General features: G+C 42.8%; 1 protein-coding gene across 12 annotated transcripts in view; it reads right to left on the bottom strand.

The window, feature by feature from the left end:
- Positions 1-18,917, bottom strand: part of ELMO1 (engulfment and cell motility 1) — a 569,594-nt gene that overhangs the window by 34,904 nt on the left and 515,773 nt on the right. For all 12 annotated transcript variants that reach the window (XR_004271412.1, XR_004271414.1, XM_032286647.1 and 9 more), the window contains one exon: positions 5,549-5,712. Coding sequence is in view for 10 of the 12 variants with exons in the window: in XM_032286647.1 (XP_032142538.1) it covers positions 5,549-5,712 (164 nt within the window). In the remaining 2 variants the exon portion in view is untranslated. The remainder of the gene's footprint in view (positions 1-5,548; positions 5,713-18,917) is intronic.

Genomic DNA, 18,917 nt, shown 5'->3' with positions numbered 1-18,917 from the left:
ACACACACACACACACACACACACACACACACACACACACACACACACACACACATATATATATATATAAATAGTTTTTCTAGGCCAGGGTTGAGTTATTAAAATGGAGAGATGGAGAGGAGGATGCAGTGATAAAGACCAAGGGAAGGAAACAACTGAAGGAATTCCAAGTAATCTTAATTGATGCTTTATGACTTTCTCGTATAAGACCCAGAGGTGCCTGTCACAACACATTTCATCATGGAACTATATTCTGAGGATGTACTATCAGAGTAAGAGAGTTTGCTGCTATAAGAATTACCTCCTTTTTTTGTTATAAGCCCGAAGGACTCCAAACTGTGATTAGGCAATGAGGGAAACGAGATGAAGCAATTGTCCTCTGAGGTAAGCCAGGTAATAACCCCATGGGCTATAACTGGGTTTTGAAATTCTCAGCTTGGGGTCAGTCAGGCCAGGGTCCTAGGTTTAGTAGCTTTGCTTTGATAAATATCTTTCTCATTCTATCCAAAGGCCTTGCCAATAAATAAAAGGAAGAATATTAAAGGAAAGAGGATTTAAAGAGTGTGTGAAGAGCAGTTCAAAGTCTGGCACTGGAAAATAATTTCAAGATCAGGACCAGTGAGGCCACTGTCATACACAGAAGGCAGGCAGCACCATTACACTGGTGAGATTTCTTCTTTGATTTGGGGTCTGCTCTACTGAGCAACTACCTACTGTCCATCTCTCTGCCAGACTCCAGGCTCATCTGTCTCCGTCTAGTTGGATGTCTCGTAGCTTCACATATCTAAAGCCAAACTCCCGATCCCCTGCTCTACTTGCCCTATCCTTTAGTTGTTAAGGCCCAAAACCTTGAGTTCATCCTTGACTTCTCCCTTTCTCTTACACCCCTAGGTATTTTCTAGTCAATCAGGAAATACCATTGTCCTTTCTTCAAAATGGATGTCATTTTCAGTGCACTATAATCATTTCTCATCACCTCCTGCTTGAGTTATTGAAATAGCTTTCCCATTGATTTCCCTGCTTCCAAAAACTTGCTTTCTTAGAGCCTATTTCTAATACAGCATCCAGAGGGATTATTTAAAGACCTAAGTTACATCACATTAGTCCTTTCCTCAAAACCCTCCAATGACTCCCCAACAAGGCCGTGTGAAATGAGGCTCCCTGCACCTTTCTGGTCTAACCTCCTATTGCCCTCTCCGACTTGGTTATTCTGCTTCAGCCATATTGGCCTCCTGTATATTCACTAAACACCCAGACCTGCTCCAACCTCAGGGTCTTTGCACTGGTGGTTCTCTCTGCCTGGAATACCCTTCTCCCAAATACCCACATGGTCTGCTCCCTTAGTCCCTTACAAGTCTATCAAATGGCACCATCCTAATTAAAGAGAGCAACTCTAACCAACCTATTTAGAACTGCACTCTATTTCCCTTATCCTGATTTGCGACTTCACTGCATGCATCCCCTCTTAACAAGCTATCATCTTGTTCACCATGTGTATTGCCTGTCTTCTCCCTACTAAAATATAATCACTGTGGGGGAGAGAAATATGTCTGTTCTCTTCACTGCTGAATTACCAATGCATAGAATAGTGGCTGGCATGTGGCAGGCACTCATTAGATATTTGCCAGCTGTCGGAACACTGAACATTGTATAACTGACCAGACTGTTCTTGCATTGGTTATGAGAAAGCTTTGAGTGAAGCATGTGTCTGATCTTTAGCGAAGATGCAGATTTGCAGAGTAGGTGTCCTGCTTTATCCCTGGCTCTGTTTGATTTTGCTTTTCTTTATCCCTGGCTCTGTTTGTTTTTACTTTTCTTTCTCACTGATTTCTATTGTACTTTCTAAGATAAGGGAGAGATATATATTAATACAAATACATGCACAGTGTCAGTTTTATCATTTACATATCAACAGTATCACAACTTGTTAAATTCTGGTTATGGGCTAATGAGAGAGAACATTTCTTCAAGTGGATATTATGTCCCAGGCATACGCTAAGTGCTTTTCATGCATCACTTCGTCAAATCCTTGTGACAATCCAATGATGTAGACATGTTTGATATCTTCATTTTCAGAGAAGAGAAAAAGCAGGCTTAGAATGAATTACATAACTTGCTTACGGAGTCACATTTGTAAATGACCCCAGGCTAGTCTGATAGCCAATTGGGTCCAAGTTTTACACATTTTGCTTCTCTGCTTCACTGATGTATGTACTTGTGTCTCCCCTTCTACAACATAGTATTAGATGACCGATTTTTTGACTATTCGAGCAGTTTATATCCATTAACTCTGATTAACTGTGTGGATGGACTTACCTTCCCTGGTAAGTTACACTAAATAGGACATAACAAATACCTCCTCTTTGAAATAATTAGTCAAGGGATAAGAAATTAAATAGAGCTGCTTCAACCCACTGAATATATATTCCCCCAAAATATTTATTCACATGGAGTTTACATTTTTCTTCTCAGGAAACATAATCATTTTATAACAACAGGGTGTGTGGCTTAAGGGGTCTGCATGGAGCTGAGGTTTGCCACCATGCTGTGTGTGGCATATACAGAGGCAGGAGGGTGGCCTCATGGCTAGTGGGATTCCCCACTGGTGTTCAGGTCCCAGCCAAGTTGCTGTCCCTGTCTGAAAAATAGAAAGCTTGAACTAGATGGCCTTAATGGTGATTTTTCATCTTCAAATATCCTAACCCTCCAGCTTGGGTTAGATTCATCTCCTCTGTGCTCTTTCTTCCCGTAACCAAGCACTGAGCCCAGTCTATGGTAAATACCCCACCCTAATCCCAACCTGTAACAGAGGGACACTGTCTCTGGGTCTTTGCTTTCCCCCAGCACCTTGGGCAGAACCTCGCATGTAGAAGTTTTTCAGTATATGTTTGTGAAATGAACAAATGAATGAAAACAAGCATACATGGTCAAATGAATGAAAACAGGCATACAGTTTTCAGGAGTACATATGTACTCCTTTCTCTTAGGTGACTTGGGTTTATCGTGTGAGCCATTTTGGCAGAAGTTAGACTTCAGGTAACCCCACAATGAATTCCTATCTAGCACATCACTGTAATAGGCAAAACATATTGCAGCTACCCTCTGCTGGTTTCAGAAGCTGGAGTAATTATCAAACTGGTCCCTGGCCCTTCTGCTTAAAGGCTATGGCTCCTAACCACTCTTTGTGACTTTGCTGCGGCTACAGACATCAAGAACTCCCATGGGCCATGGTACTTCTTGGTCCATGGCCCAGGGATGATGCAAAATGTCTTACATCCATGCAGGAGATTTCCTTTATATTTGCATTGTTTCTCCTTGCTTAGAAAATGCACAGATAAGAACTTCTTATAATAAAGGGGAAAGAAACTTCAGAACATCACAGGCAAAGCCTTGGGAAGTAAAGATATAAAGCCAAAGCAGGAGTAAAATGTTCATACTTGCTGTGAGGTTAACATTCTTACTTGGAACAAAGTCAAGGTCAAATATTAATTCAGAGTCACTTGGCTTTAGCGGAAGTGATTCCTCAAGCATCCCTTTAGGTTGTAGGACATTATCAAAAGCATAATAAAGTGTCCTATGTTTACATCTGCTGAAACATGTTATTAAATTCAGTGTACTGTAGGCCCTGGGATGTGGCAAGAAGCCATCATCCCTCTTTGCAGGTGAGAAACTGCATCTCTGAGGAGCCAGTGACTTATCCAGAGTGCATCCTGCTTGGTGTTTCTGGCTGTTACCATCTTCTGGATGAGGACCACTGCAAAACCCCAGCAGTGCCTCTTGTCAAGGCTTGCTGGTGCTCATGCAGGCATGACTTAGGTTTTGCAATGATGAAGCCAAAGCACCTTGGAAGCATTTGCCCTCCTTTGCTGACTAACTTCATGCCAACTAGTCTGCTGGGGTCTACTCTACAGTTTCTAACAGTGCTTCTTGAGATTGGAAAACAAATGCACAGTAGATGTTACAGCTTGGCTATTGCCCTTTTAGACTTGTGCACTTTTTTTTAATTGTTTTTTTTTGGAGATGAAGTTTCACTCCTGTTGCCCAGGATGGAGTACAATGGCACTATCTTGGCGCACTGCAAATTCTGCCTCCCAGGTTCAAGCGATTCTCCTGCTTCAGTCTCCTGAGTAGCTGGGATTATAGGCATGTGCCACCACACCCAGCTAATTTTGTGTTTTTAGTAGAGACAGGGTTTCTCCATGTTAGTCAGGTTGGTCTTGAACTCCTGACCTCAGGTGATTGCCCACCTCAGCCTTCCAAAGTTCTGGGATTACTGGCATGAGCCACTGCACCCAGCCCTGTGCAGTTTTTTAACCTCATTTCAGTCTCTCACATGCCAAAGGAGCTCAGGCAGGGCAAACAACTATTAGCTGAGGGGTTACTAGACTTGAGGCTAGTCTAGGCTCCTCCACTTGTTAGCAAGGTCCTCACCCCTCCAGACTAGCCTTTGCATAGGAATAAGCCCTGCCTATCCTAGCCTTTGCATGGGAATGAGACCTGCCCATCTCATAGGGATGTGAAGAAATAAAATATAATGAAGGGTGCTTTACAAATTGCCAAGCATTATAAGTGTCAAATACTGAAGAACAACAAACAAAAAGAGAAAGAATCGGAAACAGAGAGAGTACTTGTGTGTGTGGTGGGGGAGCTTATTAAGTATAGGCTTCAGAATTACAACTATGTTGCAAGTTGGCTTCATGCAAAAGCTCAGAAGAAGCTGTATGCAGTCTTCTGAGGACAACATGAGAATAAACATCTAAAACCTATGCCTTTCCCTATTTTTCTTCTCTTTAGGGTAATGAAATTGACCTAGCTCTTAGAAATGGACAAGGGAAAAGAAACAGGGCAGTTCTAAGAAAAGATGAAGCAAGAAAAATACCCCTCATGTGTGAGTTCAGAACATTTTAAAGATGGGAATACGTGAAATTTTGCAATGGTTGCAAGTGGAATTTCTTGCAAAGCCCTGTAAAGGGGGGCCTGCTGCCTCCCCATGGTAGGCCTGTAGGTTCATAGTCATGAAGGCCATATAGCATGCTCCGATGCCAACTCGTGCCAACAGGGCAAAAGGAGGTAGATCACTCTCTTCATCTCAAGCTCTCACTCCCAGTCATTTGGACTCATGCCACTTCCGCTTTCATATTGCTTTAATTATGGATGGACCTCACTCTGGCTGGCTCAGAAGGTCTTGCTATTCAAAGGGGACCCACATGAAATGCAGTTTTATGGGCCAAAAGGAAAAAAAAAATGTGCCAAGTGTTGGAAAAGATCCAAACTTTGTAGCTACAAATTCCTGGAGGACTTGTCACTAACTGGGCCAACTCCTGGTTTAGATTCATTCTTGCAGCCCCTGGCCCTCTCCACTCAGCCCAGCCCTTCTTCCTCAAGGAACTGCTGGGACTCCCCTAACTAAATGGAGATCCCTTGGAATGTCTTCTGCTGACCTTTCCTAAGGAGCTCACAACACAGCGCAGCTTTGTGATAGGTGATCATTCTAGAAATAGTAGGTTAGAGTCTTTTGGGAGATAGAGGTCAATACTGGGTAACTTACAAAATCGGGCGGGACTGGAAGTCTTCCTGGTTCATCCTCTCAGACTGGCGGATTTTCAGGATCTCGGTGTAGCTCAGGTTCTGCAGTTTGCTCTTGAACTGGTCCAGGGAGCTAGGCTTGGTTGTAAGTGCTCTCATAACCTGCTCCTTCACCACCTGCATTACCTGCGAAGAAAGGAAGACCATCATTTTCCTGGGGGCTGACCTTTCCCATTCAGGAAAGTCTCCGAGTCAAGGGTTCCCTGTTTCCCTGTTCCCCTCTGCATGCACATTCAGCATGAACCTCGAGCGTGCTTTTCCAAAGGGTAAACTTCCATTGTGCCCATCTTCCATTTTCTCTTGTATTGCTGGAACACAAGGAAGGAAATGGATTGACTAACGGGGAACTGGTGGGGTGGGAAAGCTCTGGGTGGGAGGTGCACTCCACTCGCTTGACATGTTATGTGAATGCTGCTGACTCAACACTGTAAACAATGCCAACTCAAGAGTCAGGAATGAATGAAGGCCAAGCAACAGCTAGAGCCCTGCATAGTAATTATTTTTTTCCAGGAGAAAATCGCTGAGATACAATTAACTGTGGAAGTTTGGTTGGCGCTGGTTCAAATGAATATGAACAGATACTCATACCCCTCTCTCCCAGACTGCCTTCCCCATGTAGTTAGGGCCTGAGTGTTCATACTAATTATGCATTTGGAAATGTACATGTGGTGTTGCCTCTTTGAGCCAGGCACTAAAAAAAGAGGTTTATTAAATTAGAACAGACATATCCCACTGGAATCCTCAAGAAAAAGGAAGAATATGGTAATTTTATGCCTCAGGACAGGGCTAGCCCACGAGAAGGCAATTAACCACTGCCTCCATTAATGTGGGTTCATCTTCATCAGGATGCATAAAGCAGGACAAGACCAGAAAATACACAGAAGCATCCCAGAGACTTGGGATCTTGCTGGTTCTTTTTTCACCCTCCATCACAGATGATAGCAACAAGTGTTACCATTTATAGGTATCTATGTGTCAGATGCTATGGTAGGTGCTTTATCTATGTTTTCTTTCCGTATCCACTCAAACCTATGAGGTTACTATTACCATCACCTCTACTTTACATATGAAGAAATTGAGGCTTTGAAACTTTAAGAAACTTCAAAATCATACAATTGGTTGTTAAGTGGCTGAGTTGGGACTGGATATCAAGATTGTAAACACTGTACTATGCTGCCACCCATGCCACCATTCTTGGTGTCATTTGGGAACTTAAAAATAAGACAAACCACAGATGTACCCCTGCTATATGCTGAATTCTGTACTAGGCAGTTTGCTGTTTACCACCTTATTTAATTCTCCCTACAATACAGTGGAGGAGGTGCTACCACCACTATTTAAAAGAAAAGACTGAGAAAGGATTGATGACTTGGCCAAAATCACACATATGTAGTTGAATCCTAGGATCCCAAGTAACCCAGGAGGATGGATTTGGCATAGACTTGATATTGAACAAATATGCATATATTTCTTGCTTTCTGTGAACTAATGGTTTCATAAGAAAGGTGAACATGGCCAAGGGTTATTACACTAGAATTACAGAAATGACAGACATGACAGACTGATGGACTTTGTTGGCAGGTAGACAGGCTTTTCATTGAAGACATTTCATGGGGACGGACACAGACGAATAGCCTGGAACACCACTGATATCAGTCGCTTTGAACCCGGACTGCATCTGAATTGGAGCCAACTGCATAAGTATTGTTTCACGCCCCCAGCATAATTATCATACAGGCAAATTTCCAGTTGACCTTTCACCAGATCTGCTTTTTTTTTTTTTTTTTTTTTTTTAACTCAGGCAAAATGTCAAATTTGGGATGCTTGAAAAATTCTGAAATCGTGACCATCTTACATCATGCGGCATAAATGATGATTAAATTTGGTCCAGGTTGAACTATAATGCTTTGCTGTATCATATAAGGGGTCCCATAGAGGGTGCTCCTTTACCCACTTAGAGACCCTCAGAGGTGAGATCATTACTGTTTTTCAGTGATATCTGGCTTTCTAGTGGGAGGCTGAACGTGACGAGAGACAAAGATACAGTGATAAGAATACCAAAAATAAAGATATGATTTTTAAATAGAATCAGGTCAAAGCTAAGAGTTTTAGAGCAATCTCCACTCCTCTCATTTTACAGATGGAGAAGGTGATTCCCTCATGTCATGTGTTTCTTAAGGGGCTGTCACGGAGATGACAGTATTTACACCACATCTGCCTAGACACAGGGATGGGCATGGTAAGTGGGCAGGTGACCTCAACTGACCAAGGAGCATCCTTTCCCAAACTTTTCTGATGTGTCTTGAGGCAGACCTTAAGCATGCTCTCTCTCCCTCAAGTTAAGAATTGTAACATGATGTCCCTTCATATACGGGAAAGGGCAAGATACCAATGCCAGTAGAAGCAAACAGAAGAAACCAGAAATGTGTGTGTGTGAGAGTGTTAACGGTCAAGCCTTGTTCAACTGTAAAGGCGATTCAAGCCCTGCATTTGGTAGTTTGGTTACACAAGCCTTTTTTTTTTTCTTTAAGATGGTTTGGATGATGTTTTGGCTGGTTCTTGTGACTTACAACCAAAGAGTCCCAACAAATACATATGGTGAATTCCAAGAGGAGGACCAGCTGTGGGGCTGAGGTCATCCAGGGAGTGGGAGGAGTAGGAGAGGGAAGCTGGATGGAAATAGCAAAGTTAATTCAATAAGTGACTTTGAAAAATCACCTGCATTTACAGGCTCATGGGTGTACCTTGGCATGGAAATCATGATGATCCCTCATGGAATGTGGGGAACTCTTTAACTCCTACTTATAGATTATGCTTAAAATCCACTCTTAGTGCCCTATTCCTCTAGCCTAAGACTTTGATCCCTGCTAGATGCAAGAACACATAAGTAGAACAATCCTTTAAATTATCCCCAAATCACTTATACTTCAGTTTGAAGAAAGTATAGGATTTTTCCTAAGACTAGGTTGATAGGGAGAAGGAACAAGCAGGTACCTGGCCCCAGAGGAAGGGATGTAAGCAGTGGGTATAAAGCACAGGACAGAGGTTGGTAGAGTGAAAGACCAGCTTCACCTACTTCACAGTTTTGTTGGCACCAGCCTTGAGAAGTTCTATGGTCACTCTGCATGTCAAAGAAAATAACCTCAGTCAAAGGTATCATTAATTGTTTTAAGAAAACAAAATAGTTGTATGAGTCAAGCATTCCTCTGTACCTTTGCAATTTAGCTACAAGGTTTACAACTAATAGCTTTATGTCTCTGTTACTGTTCCACATGTGCAATTTAAATCAAGACATTCACAACCACCATCCTTAATTCTCTCTTCTTTAGAAAACATCACACCTTTTACCATTTGTTTGAAAAACCCACAGACGGCGTTGCGGAGGCATCGGAAAATCAATGGAATTAAACTTTTTAGTTACAGTACCGGCTTTGCCACAGACATCAAAGAAAGCATGCTCTTAGAATCTGCCTTTGCGGTTGGCGTTGCCCCATCATTCAAGTGTCAGTGGTGTGTTTCTGGAGTCTTCTTAGTCCCTGTTCTCTGTAATAATGTTACACATTACAAAAAAGTGAGAGTCCTACAAGACATTTGTACTTCAAATGGATAAATCATTTTGGCTCCTTGGAAGACCAGGTTAAAGGTGTGAGCACAGGGGGTTCTTAAATGGAATCAAGCATTCTGGCAAAGTTCACCTATGCCCCTGCTCCCATTGTTGGTCATGTAAATGCACTCCTGTATTTTGTTGTAAGATCTACTAAGCCTCCATGTGCTCCTGGTCTAATCACTTTTCTCATCCTGCCTTTAACCCACAACCTTCAGCCATCATCATTTATTCATTTCTTTAACAAATGTTTTGTGAGTACCCACTCAGTGCAAGGCACGGAGAGACACTGGTGGCCTTGTGCCAGATGAGCTCTCAGCCTGGGACAGTGGAGACACATACTTGCCTCACTCAAGGGAAGACGTGATGGCACAGGGGAGCAAGGGGTCAGGTGTTCACTCCACAAACATGTATGGAGGCCCTCCCAAAGGGCTGAGGGCACAGCACCAAGACTTCAGCTGGGGCTGGTAGAGAGGCCACATGCAGACAGGCTGAGGTGCAGGGGAGGGGCCATTCTTGGTGACGGCAGCAGCCTGAACGAAGGCTTGGAGGGAGAAGGAGAACACAGCCATGTGCTGAGGTCTTGTTTAGTTAGAGAAATGAGGGGGAAGCGTGTGCAGCTGTCTTGTTTAGTTGGAGAAATGAGGTGGAGCTGCAAGATGTGGTTGAAACGTAAGCTGGGTCAGATAGGGGATGGCTTTGATGGCTAAATGAAAAATTTGGATTTTTTTTTGTTTCTGTAACTAAGGATATGTTGCCAGAGGACTTTGGGGTCTGTGAAGAAATTTGATAATAGAAAGTTTGTTGGAACACTTACGAAATAGTCATTATTCCTGCACTAGTTGGTGTAAGGAGGGGATGTTACAGTAGTCTGCATGACTGAGACAATATTTTTGCTGAGACTTGGAGGATGAATGGGAGTTACTCAGGTGAAGAAGAGGAGAAGGGAATTCTAGGCAGAAGGACCAGCATGAGCAAAGGAAAAGAGGTAGGAAGTACATGCTTCAAGCATGAAAGAAAATATGCTTTTCGAGTCCACATTAGTAGCTTTTGGCAAACGGACAGGTACTAGCTGCAGTATGGCTTCTTAGCCTTTAGAACCCAACATGTAATTTTGAATCCAGGCTGCATGTTTCCTGGGGCTGTGACCTTCCTCAAAATACTCAATCTCTCTCAGACTCATTTTTACCACCTTTACACATTTTTACCACTCCTAGACTAGGAGTGCTAATCATTCAGAATTCAAAAAAGTTGTAAATTGGATAATGCCCGACACCCTTTATAGTACACAGTGGATATCTAGCAAACCTAAGTTCCTCTTCCTAAACCTTAGTTTGCTCATTGTAGAGTGCTAGTGATAATATGAAATTCACAGGGTTGTGAAATCTAAAGAAGATATAATAGCCAAAGTCCCTAATATACTGAATAGAATTTGAGACACCCAACAAATGTCAGTTCCCTTACTCTCCCAGAAGAAAATTAAATATGCAAGAAGCTTCTCCTATAAAAATATTTTACATAGGGTATTCTTGGGCCACACATGAATCAGATGGCAACTTGGAAGAAATGCAAATTCTTGGGCCCACCCCAGAGCTACTGAATCAGAAATGCTAAGAGTGGCACCCAGCAATCTGTGTTAACAGCTCTCTAGGTGATTCTAATGCATGATCAAGTGTGAGAACCACCAATTTCAGCAAACATCCAGCACCCCTTCTGAGTCTTCCATATAGCATCTACATTTTCCAGCGAGTCTTGTTGTATCACCAGCAAGCAGTGAAGCCAGTTATTGATTATAAGTCCCTGGAGGGCAGGAACTATTTCTTACCTGTACGATGGCCCATAGTACATAACACAATATATCCCAGAGTATAATATGGTTGGCATGAACTATGTCAAAGGCTTTGAGGCTCTCACTGTTTTTCTGTAGATAGAAACAACAAGTGAGTCCTTAACAGGCTGCTGACAAGGCTTATAAAGCACATTTTCAAGAGGCCAAGTATAAAGCCTGTGACTGTGGGATGGTGTCTTGGGGCTCCAGAGGTCATTTAGGGTTTCCTTCCAAGGCACAGCTAGAAGGGGATAGATGTACAGCCAAGAGGGGGGTTTCTGGAAAAGGTACAATGGTGTATGCTACTGGGCACTGCCACTAACGGTGGTCAGTACTTACCAAAAAAAAGTACAATTTACCTCCAACTGGTGGTGTCCATTAAATTGATTTGTCTTCACAGTGACAGAAAAGGCTGTCTTAGGAAAAACAGATGCCAACATAGTCTAGCTAAAAATGACTCGTGGGGGAGACTTTATTGCTGGACGATTTTTCTTCCCAGCAATGTTCCTTACACAAAACAAAAGGACTGAAGGCTCACAACAACCTAACCATTGGAAAGATTCTACCTGCAAAGGGGTCTGGGGGAAGGAAAACTCTAAGTGCTTATGTGTGGGCAGAGTAATTTCTCAGAGGCCAGGGATCACTTCGGGGCTACACTCTAAGGATATAATGTGGAGAAATGGTCTTGCCCAGAAAAAGTGTGAAAGTAAGAATAAAAACTGATGGCTTACCTGGCAGGGACAATTATTGATCCTTCCCTGTCCTATCTCCCTACAGAGGTCTTTAAAATTGGGTCAGCTTCTGGAAACTCATGATAGTTTTACTTTACGGTTTTGCCAGATCAGGTGGTAGAGTACCTAGGCCAGGACATCCATGTAGGACATTGTGCTGAGTGGTGTCATGCATACTAAAATGAAGGAGAGAGAAAATAAAGGTGCTGTCTGGGCTCAAGGAGGAGCAGTTGAGTTTTCAGAATTTATTTTAGGACAGTAAGGCTTAGACAGGTGTTGGCAAATTTCTGTTAAGAGCAGATAGTAGATATTTTAGCCTTTGTGAGCCATATAGCATCTGCTGCAATTATTCAACCCTACCATGGCAACTTATATAACAACAGACAATATATAAGTGAATGGGCCTGGCTGTGTTCTAATAAAACTTTATTTACAAAAAACAGGTGGTAGGCTGGATTTGGCCTGCAGCAGTAGCTTGCCAATACCTAGTGTGGAAGAAAAACACCACCAGGCTTTATATATAGTTAGGCAGAAGTCATTTCAAAATCTGGCTCTGTCACTTACAAGCTGGGTAAATCACTCAACTTCTCTGAACCTTGGTTTTCTTATCTATAAAGTAGGGGTAATAATCTTTAATTAGGATTAAGAGATGTAGAGCATTGCACCCAATATGTTATGAGGTTCCTTCTGAATCCCAGTCCTGGACATCTTAGCCAAAATAATAATAATAATAATAATCATCATCATCATCATCATCATCATCTCCTCACAGCCTGCAAACAACTAAACACATCCTCAGAAGATAATTCTGGGTGTTTTATAATACATGCAGGGTGGATCAAGATTATATTCAGGACAAATTAAACAGAATTGGTTCCGACAGATTAAAGAGAGGTGTTTTCATCAAACAGTATTCTCAACTCTTGCCTGAATGGTTTCAGTGCTTGGAAGATGCTCTTGCCTGTCTTTGCTCTTTTCTGCCCCACCTCTCACTGTGGTTCTACCACTGCAGTCCCCTGGTGAAGGGCCTGCTGGTCCGGAACCTGTGGGGTCAGCCTTAACATAAATGAAGAGAAACTGCTTTGAAATCACAGCTCAGCCGGTGTGCAACCTCTGGCTCCTCTCAATTTCATCATGTGTCCTCAATTATATCAGATGAATTCGAAACACTTTGTTCATTAATAAATGCAAAAAAGCTCCTCTGCATTTCACAAACGATGTGTGGTCTAATCTTGGCATCCAGTAGTAAGGGAACTCAGCAAGTCATTAACTTCTCCTGCCTCTGTTTCTTCATTGTGTTCCTAACGGCCCTCTGAGCTTTCTAAGCTCCTGGGAGCATGTGTCTGAAGGGGTGATAAGACCTAATTTAGAGCCAAAGCCAGTGTTGTGCTTGAAGTGGGCAGTGAGGTCCTTGTAAGTCTTCCTTTGTAGGATGGCATTTCACAATGCAACCAATGCGAGCTTACGGTGCACCACATCAAAAGTGAAGTTAAGTGACACGAACTGTGAAAAATAATGGTACACTGCAGACTGAAACTTTCTCCACTGATTTTACTCCTCCTGAGTTATTCTTGAATGCAAACCACTGACAACCCAAGGCTTGTTCTCTGGGTGCCATATATCTGGATTTGTGACTGTAGGTAACTCTGAGGGTGTCTTTGGTAAGTGACGGCAAATGATGTAGCGATCATCAAAATAATGGAACTTCCTGAGCTTGGGAACACGTACGTTCATGAAAGTCAGGAATTTTGTTCCAAGGATCAGAGCTTTCAGGCGTGGAGGGATGTTGATTTCGCCTCTTGAATATCTGTTCCGTCTTTTTCACATTATTCTCACTGACCACTCCCTAGTTCAAGTGATTCTCCTGCCTCAGCCTCCCGAGTAGCTGGGACTACGGGTACCCACCCCCATGCCTGGCTAATTTTTTTATTTTTATTTTTTAGTAGAGATGGAGTTTCACTATGTTGGCCAGGCTAGTCTCACATGCCTAACCTCATGATCAACCCGCCTAACCCTAACCCTAACCCGAAGTGCTGGGATGACAGGGATGAGCCACCGTCTTTTATTACTATTTTATCTCCACAGCCTGCACAGTTCAGTCACAGAGTAATGATTGAGAAAGTGTCTGTTTAATTTATAAATAATGGGCTCACCAAATGACTACCAGAAAGAAATATTCTCTAAAATCAGTAGTTCTCAACATTCACAGTATAACAAAATCCACAAGATGTCTCTGCCTGGCCTCATTTCTTCAGATTCTGACTCTGGAATGGGTTCTGGACACAGGTCATGTTTTGCAAAGCTCTCTAGGGGAGGTGCATGTGCAGCTAGGGTTGAGAAACACTGGTCTGAATTAGGCGGCACACGAAGGTAGGAAGGAGGAAAGACTGCAGTTCCAGGGAAAAGGGAGGAAGGGCCTGCACCCTTCCCTCCATGCTGCCCAACGTGACTTACAGATGCCACCTAAGGAGCCCAGTCCTTAGCTCGTTACTGCCCACAGTTCTCCTAAAGCTTGGTCTTCAAGTCCTCCCGACAGCTTGGATAGGATTGGTACTCTCACTCGGGACAGTCAGATTGGTGATCAGGGGCCTGTATCTGCTCTCAGCCTGCCTGGGAAGGTCCCTCAGACACCACCTGCTACTTGAGGCCAGACCTCTCTCCCTGGGCTGCCTCAGTGAGAGGCACATGGAGGGCATCAGGCTACCTGGATCAGGCACTGTGTAGGGACCTCCTTTAGCCAGGGCAGCCAACATCTTCCAAAGCAGCCCATACCTCCTTGGGCAGCAGTGATGATCAGTGTTCCCAGATGCTCCATCAGAACTGGGCAGCAGTGTGTGCCCACCCTAAGTAGGCAGGCTTGTGGCTAGCAGTGTCCAGGCAGTGCCCAGGGAACCTGAGGACAAGCTGTGATGAAAGTAGAAAAGGTGACTTTTCAAATGTGCCTCGAGAGCCAAACAGATGGCACTGAAGCAGTTGGGAAGGGAGCTGCTCCCAGCACTGCCACTGCCTTGCTTAGGTTTGTAGCTTCTAATGAAACAGAAATGGATGGCAGGGGGATAGCGGTGCTCAGGCCACTTCACACATCCTGAGAATCTGATCATAATCCAAAATGGGAGTGTTGAGGGCCTTGGTGTTAGCCCCTAAATAACTGGTTATGCAATGCCTTACCCTGTAGTTCAGCACAGGTGCTCACTGGGCAATGTCCCATTCCCAAGACTCAGACACAGGCCACGAATAAAGGCCCTACACCTCATGAGAAATCACTTTAATTTAAGGCTCAAGGCATCTTTATAGCTGGTAAAAAGAAGTAAACCCATTAACCAGCAATTCATCTTAAACTCAATTAGTGCTCAGTTGAAGAGCAATGTTTATGCATGCAACATCCTTCTCACTTTCTTTATCATCTGCAGGGAGCTGATCCCAAAGAGGAGACAGAAGAGGTAAGGTTTGGGTCACCCTTTCTCTTTGCAGCCTGCTTTTGAGATGAGAGAGATCAAGAAGCAAACAGTCGTGTGACAAAGCTCCTTTTCCCCAATGAAATAGAGAGTCAAACTGAAATACAGCAAGTGGGTTAAATTTGCTAGTTAGCTAATCGAAGGACCTGGTTGGACAACAGGAAGCTATTTTCACCAGTGTCTGATGGAGCCTGCCTCAGGCAAAGTCCAAGCAAATCACATTAGTGGTGCCATTTAATCTGCAGCTTTAAATAAACAACATGTCAAGCAAGTCAGTTCAAAACCTGTGACCTTGAAGAGACAGGGTGGAGGAAAAGTGGAAATAAATAGAGTTATTTCCTCTAAAGAAGGTTGGAAAACTCTTTCACCAACAGGATTAGGAGAAAATGGCTATAAATTTTTAATAATCATCCTACTGTTGGTTTTTCAAATGCCTGCTCAAATTTATCCATATGTTGCCAAATATGGGGCAAAATAAAGCCTTTTACAAATCCTTCTGAAGTTACAAGGAATGACCCTCCCATATGGAAGGTCTCCTAAACTACATGGAGTAACTCCTAGGGTGCTGCTTTCTTGCAGCTAAGTTCTGCCTGACCTTGATGGGGGAAGGGGTGGTGGATTCACTTCACTGGGAGCTCCCCAAAATCAGGGGAGGAACTCCATTGAAGAAGTAACTGAGACTGGATGGATTTTTCTTTTCCAAGTTACACAATCATGACACCAAAACACAAGATGCTACAAATGGTTAGCAAATCCTAATTGTCTTTGTTAATGAATAAATGATGTCCAAAGGCATCCCTTTCAACATTCGGGGTGTTTACCAGTAAGTCTGAACCTCAATCACTGTCCCTTCTTCACTCAACTCATTGGTAAGGCCTGAAAAGAAGGAGTCAATGGTCACTGTGGTGATCTCTCCTTAATGTCTATGAATATTGGATTTTACCCAATTCATCTCTGTTTCTGGTATTTCATAACAGTTTTATAAACATCTGTGGAATGAATGAATGAATGAATGAGCTAAAAGGAAGATGGAGAAGAGGAATACCATTGAATGCAGGTAACTTAGACTTGAACTCCTCCAAGATTAGTAACTACAAAAAAATAAATGAGAAGTCCATTGTCTCATATCAAGGGTAAAATCCAAAGCCGCACATATTTAGATCTGCCAGCACGTTTTGCATAAGCCGTTAAATAGTGACAAATGAAATGGGACAACCTGCCCCTCTGGAAAGGAGATTTGATAAACTTTTCTTAAGCCGACTGCTCATGCAAGACCACAGGGGAAATGAGGTAGGAAAAGCAAGATCTGGTTCCCATAAAACAGCTCTGCCATCAGGCAAGGCTGCTGAACTCAGAGGAAATCATAGGCCACTCCAACAAGTCACCTGGGTGGAGAGCACAATCGACCAAAATGAAACTGCTCATGCACTTCCCTCAGCAGACAGACTGGGCAGTGGAGGTGGCCACAAAGTTGAACTTAAGACCCTACTCGTCAAGGCTCTGTGATATATACAAGAAAATATTATGCTTTCGCCCTTTTAGCACAGATCAAAATAACAGTGCCACATTTTAAGTGGTCCATTCTTGTTGAGAAATTGAAAATACACTATCGCTTCTTGGCCTTTTGGCTAAGATCAAGTGTGAGAAATTGAAAACACCAGGGCGTGCATTTTAGTTTTCAAATAAATTCAGCTAAGTTATCAATGAAATATTGTAATAATAAATATGTTTTGACTGTCTACATTTTATCTAATAAGTTGTTGATGCTTGGTATTGTGTTAGAAGCATTAGAAGTATACTCAGGACTATATTCGCTCAGCTAACATTTACCAAGATTAATATGTGCTAATCGCTGGGTGAGGAGGTGCTGGCAGCAGAGAGAAGAACCAGCCCAGTGCCCACCCCTGGGAAACTCAAAAGCACTTAGGTGAGGCTGGGTGCAGTGACAAAGGCCCGTAGTCCTCACTACTCAGGAGGCTAGGGTGGGAGGACTGCCTGAGTCCATGAGTTGGAGGCTGCCATGAACTATGATGGTACCACTGCACTCCAGCCTGGGTGACAGTGCAAGACCTCAAAAAAAAAAAAAAAGGCACTTAGGAGAAAGTTGGCATACAAACAAATTATAAGAGTAGACCTTAGTAAATACTTCTATCAATACAATTTAGGGTCAGGAAAACAAAGTGATTATTATGTATACCACTGTTTTTTGCTCTTAGAAATATATGTCCATTCTTACCCTATTGCTTTAACAACCACACTTCTCAGAGTGCAGTGAAATTATTTATTCATTACTCATCTCCCCAGTAGGACCTTGAGCCCTTTAAAGGAAGAGCCCATGCTTCATTTGTCTTTTTATGACTACTGAATTTTAAAATCCCTCATATCTGGAAAATCTCCCCTTCAGCCCGGAAAACTGAAGGTCAACTTGATTGTATTTCTAGAGTTATGTGAAAAAAAAAAAAATTCTGGCAAGTCTTCATGAAGGCCAGAGACATATCTTTGTGATAGTTTTAAGCAGAGGGAAAGAGGGCTGAGAGAGGAGAAATGACAGATTAACTCTGGTTGACACACTGCTGTACCAATGTCCTACTGTATTTTTTTCCCAGATGGTTGAAAACTGGGATACCCTCATAAATCCCCAGGCCTTTTCTCTTCTATGGCTGATTACTACAGTGTCCCAGGGCAGAAGAGTGCTTTCCAAAGTAAAGTAATTGTGATCCATTCATTATCTTTAAAGGGGAGCCTGTCATCCACTACAGCTACAAAACTCAGACAACTAAAGCAGCCCAGAGTGCCCTGACTCTGACTCTGCAAAACCTGGACAGTTCCTCAGTTTTGTGAAGTCAATGAGCCAAAGTGAGATCTGAAAAGGTACTTGGGTTTCTCTATCTCTATTCCCTTCTGCCCCTCTGTTTTACCTCTCACAGCTGTGAAACCAGCTATTCCTATGGATTTCCAGAAATCTGCTGGGTCTGCCATGCTTTCACCTGAATGCAGTCCTTTTCCTTACTGATGAGTCCTTTGGAGGACACAGCATAGATGACAATTATGTGGCACATATCCCACCACTGCTCTCTCCCATGCCAGTGGCAGACATCAATAATCTATCACGGGACTTCTTTTTTGGCTGAACCAGGGCTCTGTCTGCAAGGAGCCACCACTAATCCACTGAGTTTGGCATTCACAATGGCACCATCCTCCATCTCTTACGTTGGTGGGCACTAGTTAATCTTACCTAACACATAGGACTGGTCAATAACTTTGAATCAGGTTTTCTTACAAGTCCTAATACGTACTAACTAGACTTCCTTGAGGACTAATCCAAGTTTTTTTCAGGGCCTGAACTTGTGTTCAGTTTTATGTCCTTGTGAAAGTTATTTGATCCAATAGCTAAACAGTATTTCTATGTTACTTCCCATCGTGGCCACTGAAGTCAATACTAACACCTCCGAAAATAATGGGCTGGTTGTGGTAAGGACATAGTTATGGGTCCTAGGACAGTGCCAAGCACTCAGCTTAAAAGGAGTTTGTTGAATGTTTGTTGAATAACTGAAATAGTGAACAAATTCTAGACCTAATGATGTTGAGCACAACCACTTCTTTTCAAATTTCAGTGATTTTGTAGATTTCTGACTATAATCAATGTCTAAGGAACTTTCTTAGAATTATAATTTGTATGAAATTACTGAGGAATTTTTTAGAAGTAATGTTTA

The sequence above is a fragment of the Sapajus apella genome, unplaced genomic scaffold, assembly GCF_009761245.1.
Source record: "Sapajus apella isolate SASKATOON/1434 unplaced genomic scaffold, GSC_monkey_1.0 scaffold19, whole genome shotgun sequence".
In the NCBI taxonomy this organism is placed as follows: Eukaryota; Metazoa; Chordata; class Mammalia; order Primates; family Cebidae; genus Sapajus; species Sapajus apella.
Note: the sequence above shows the minus strand (reverse complement) of the source record. Positions and strands in the feature narration are given on the sequence as shown.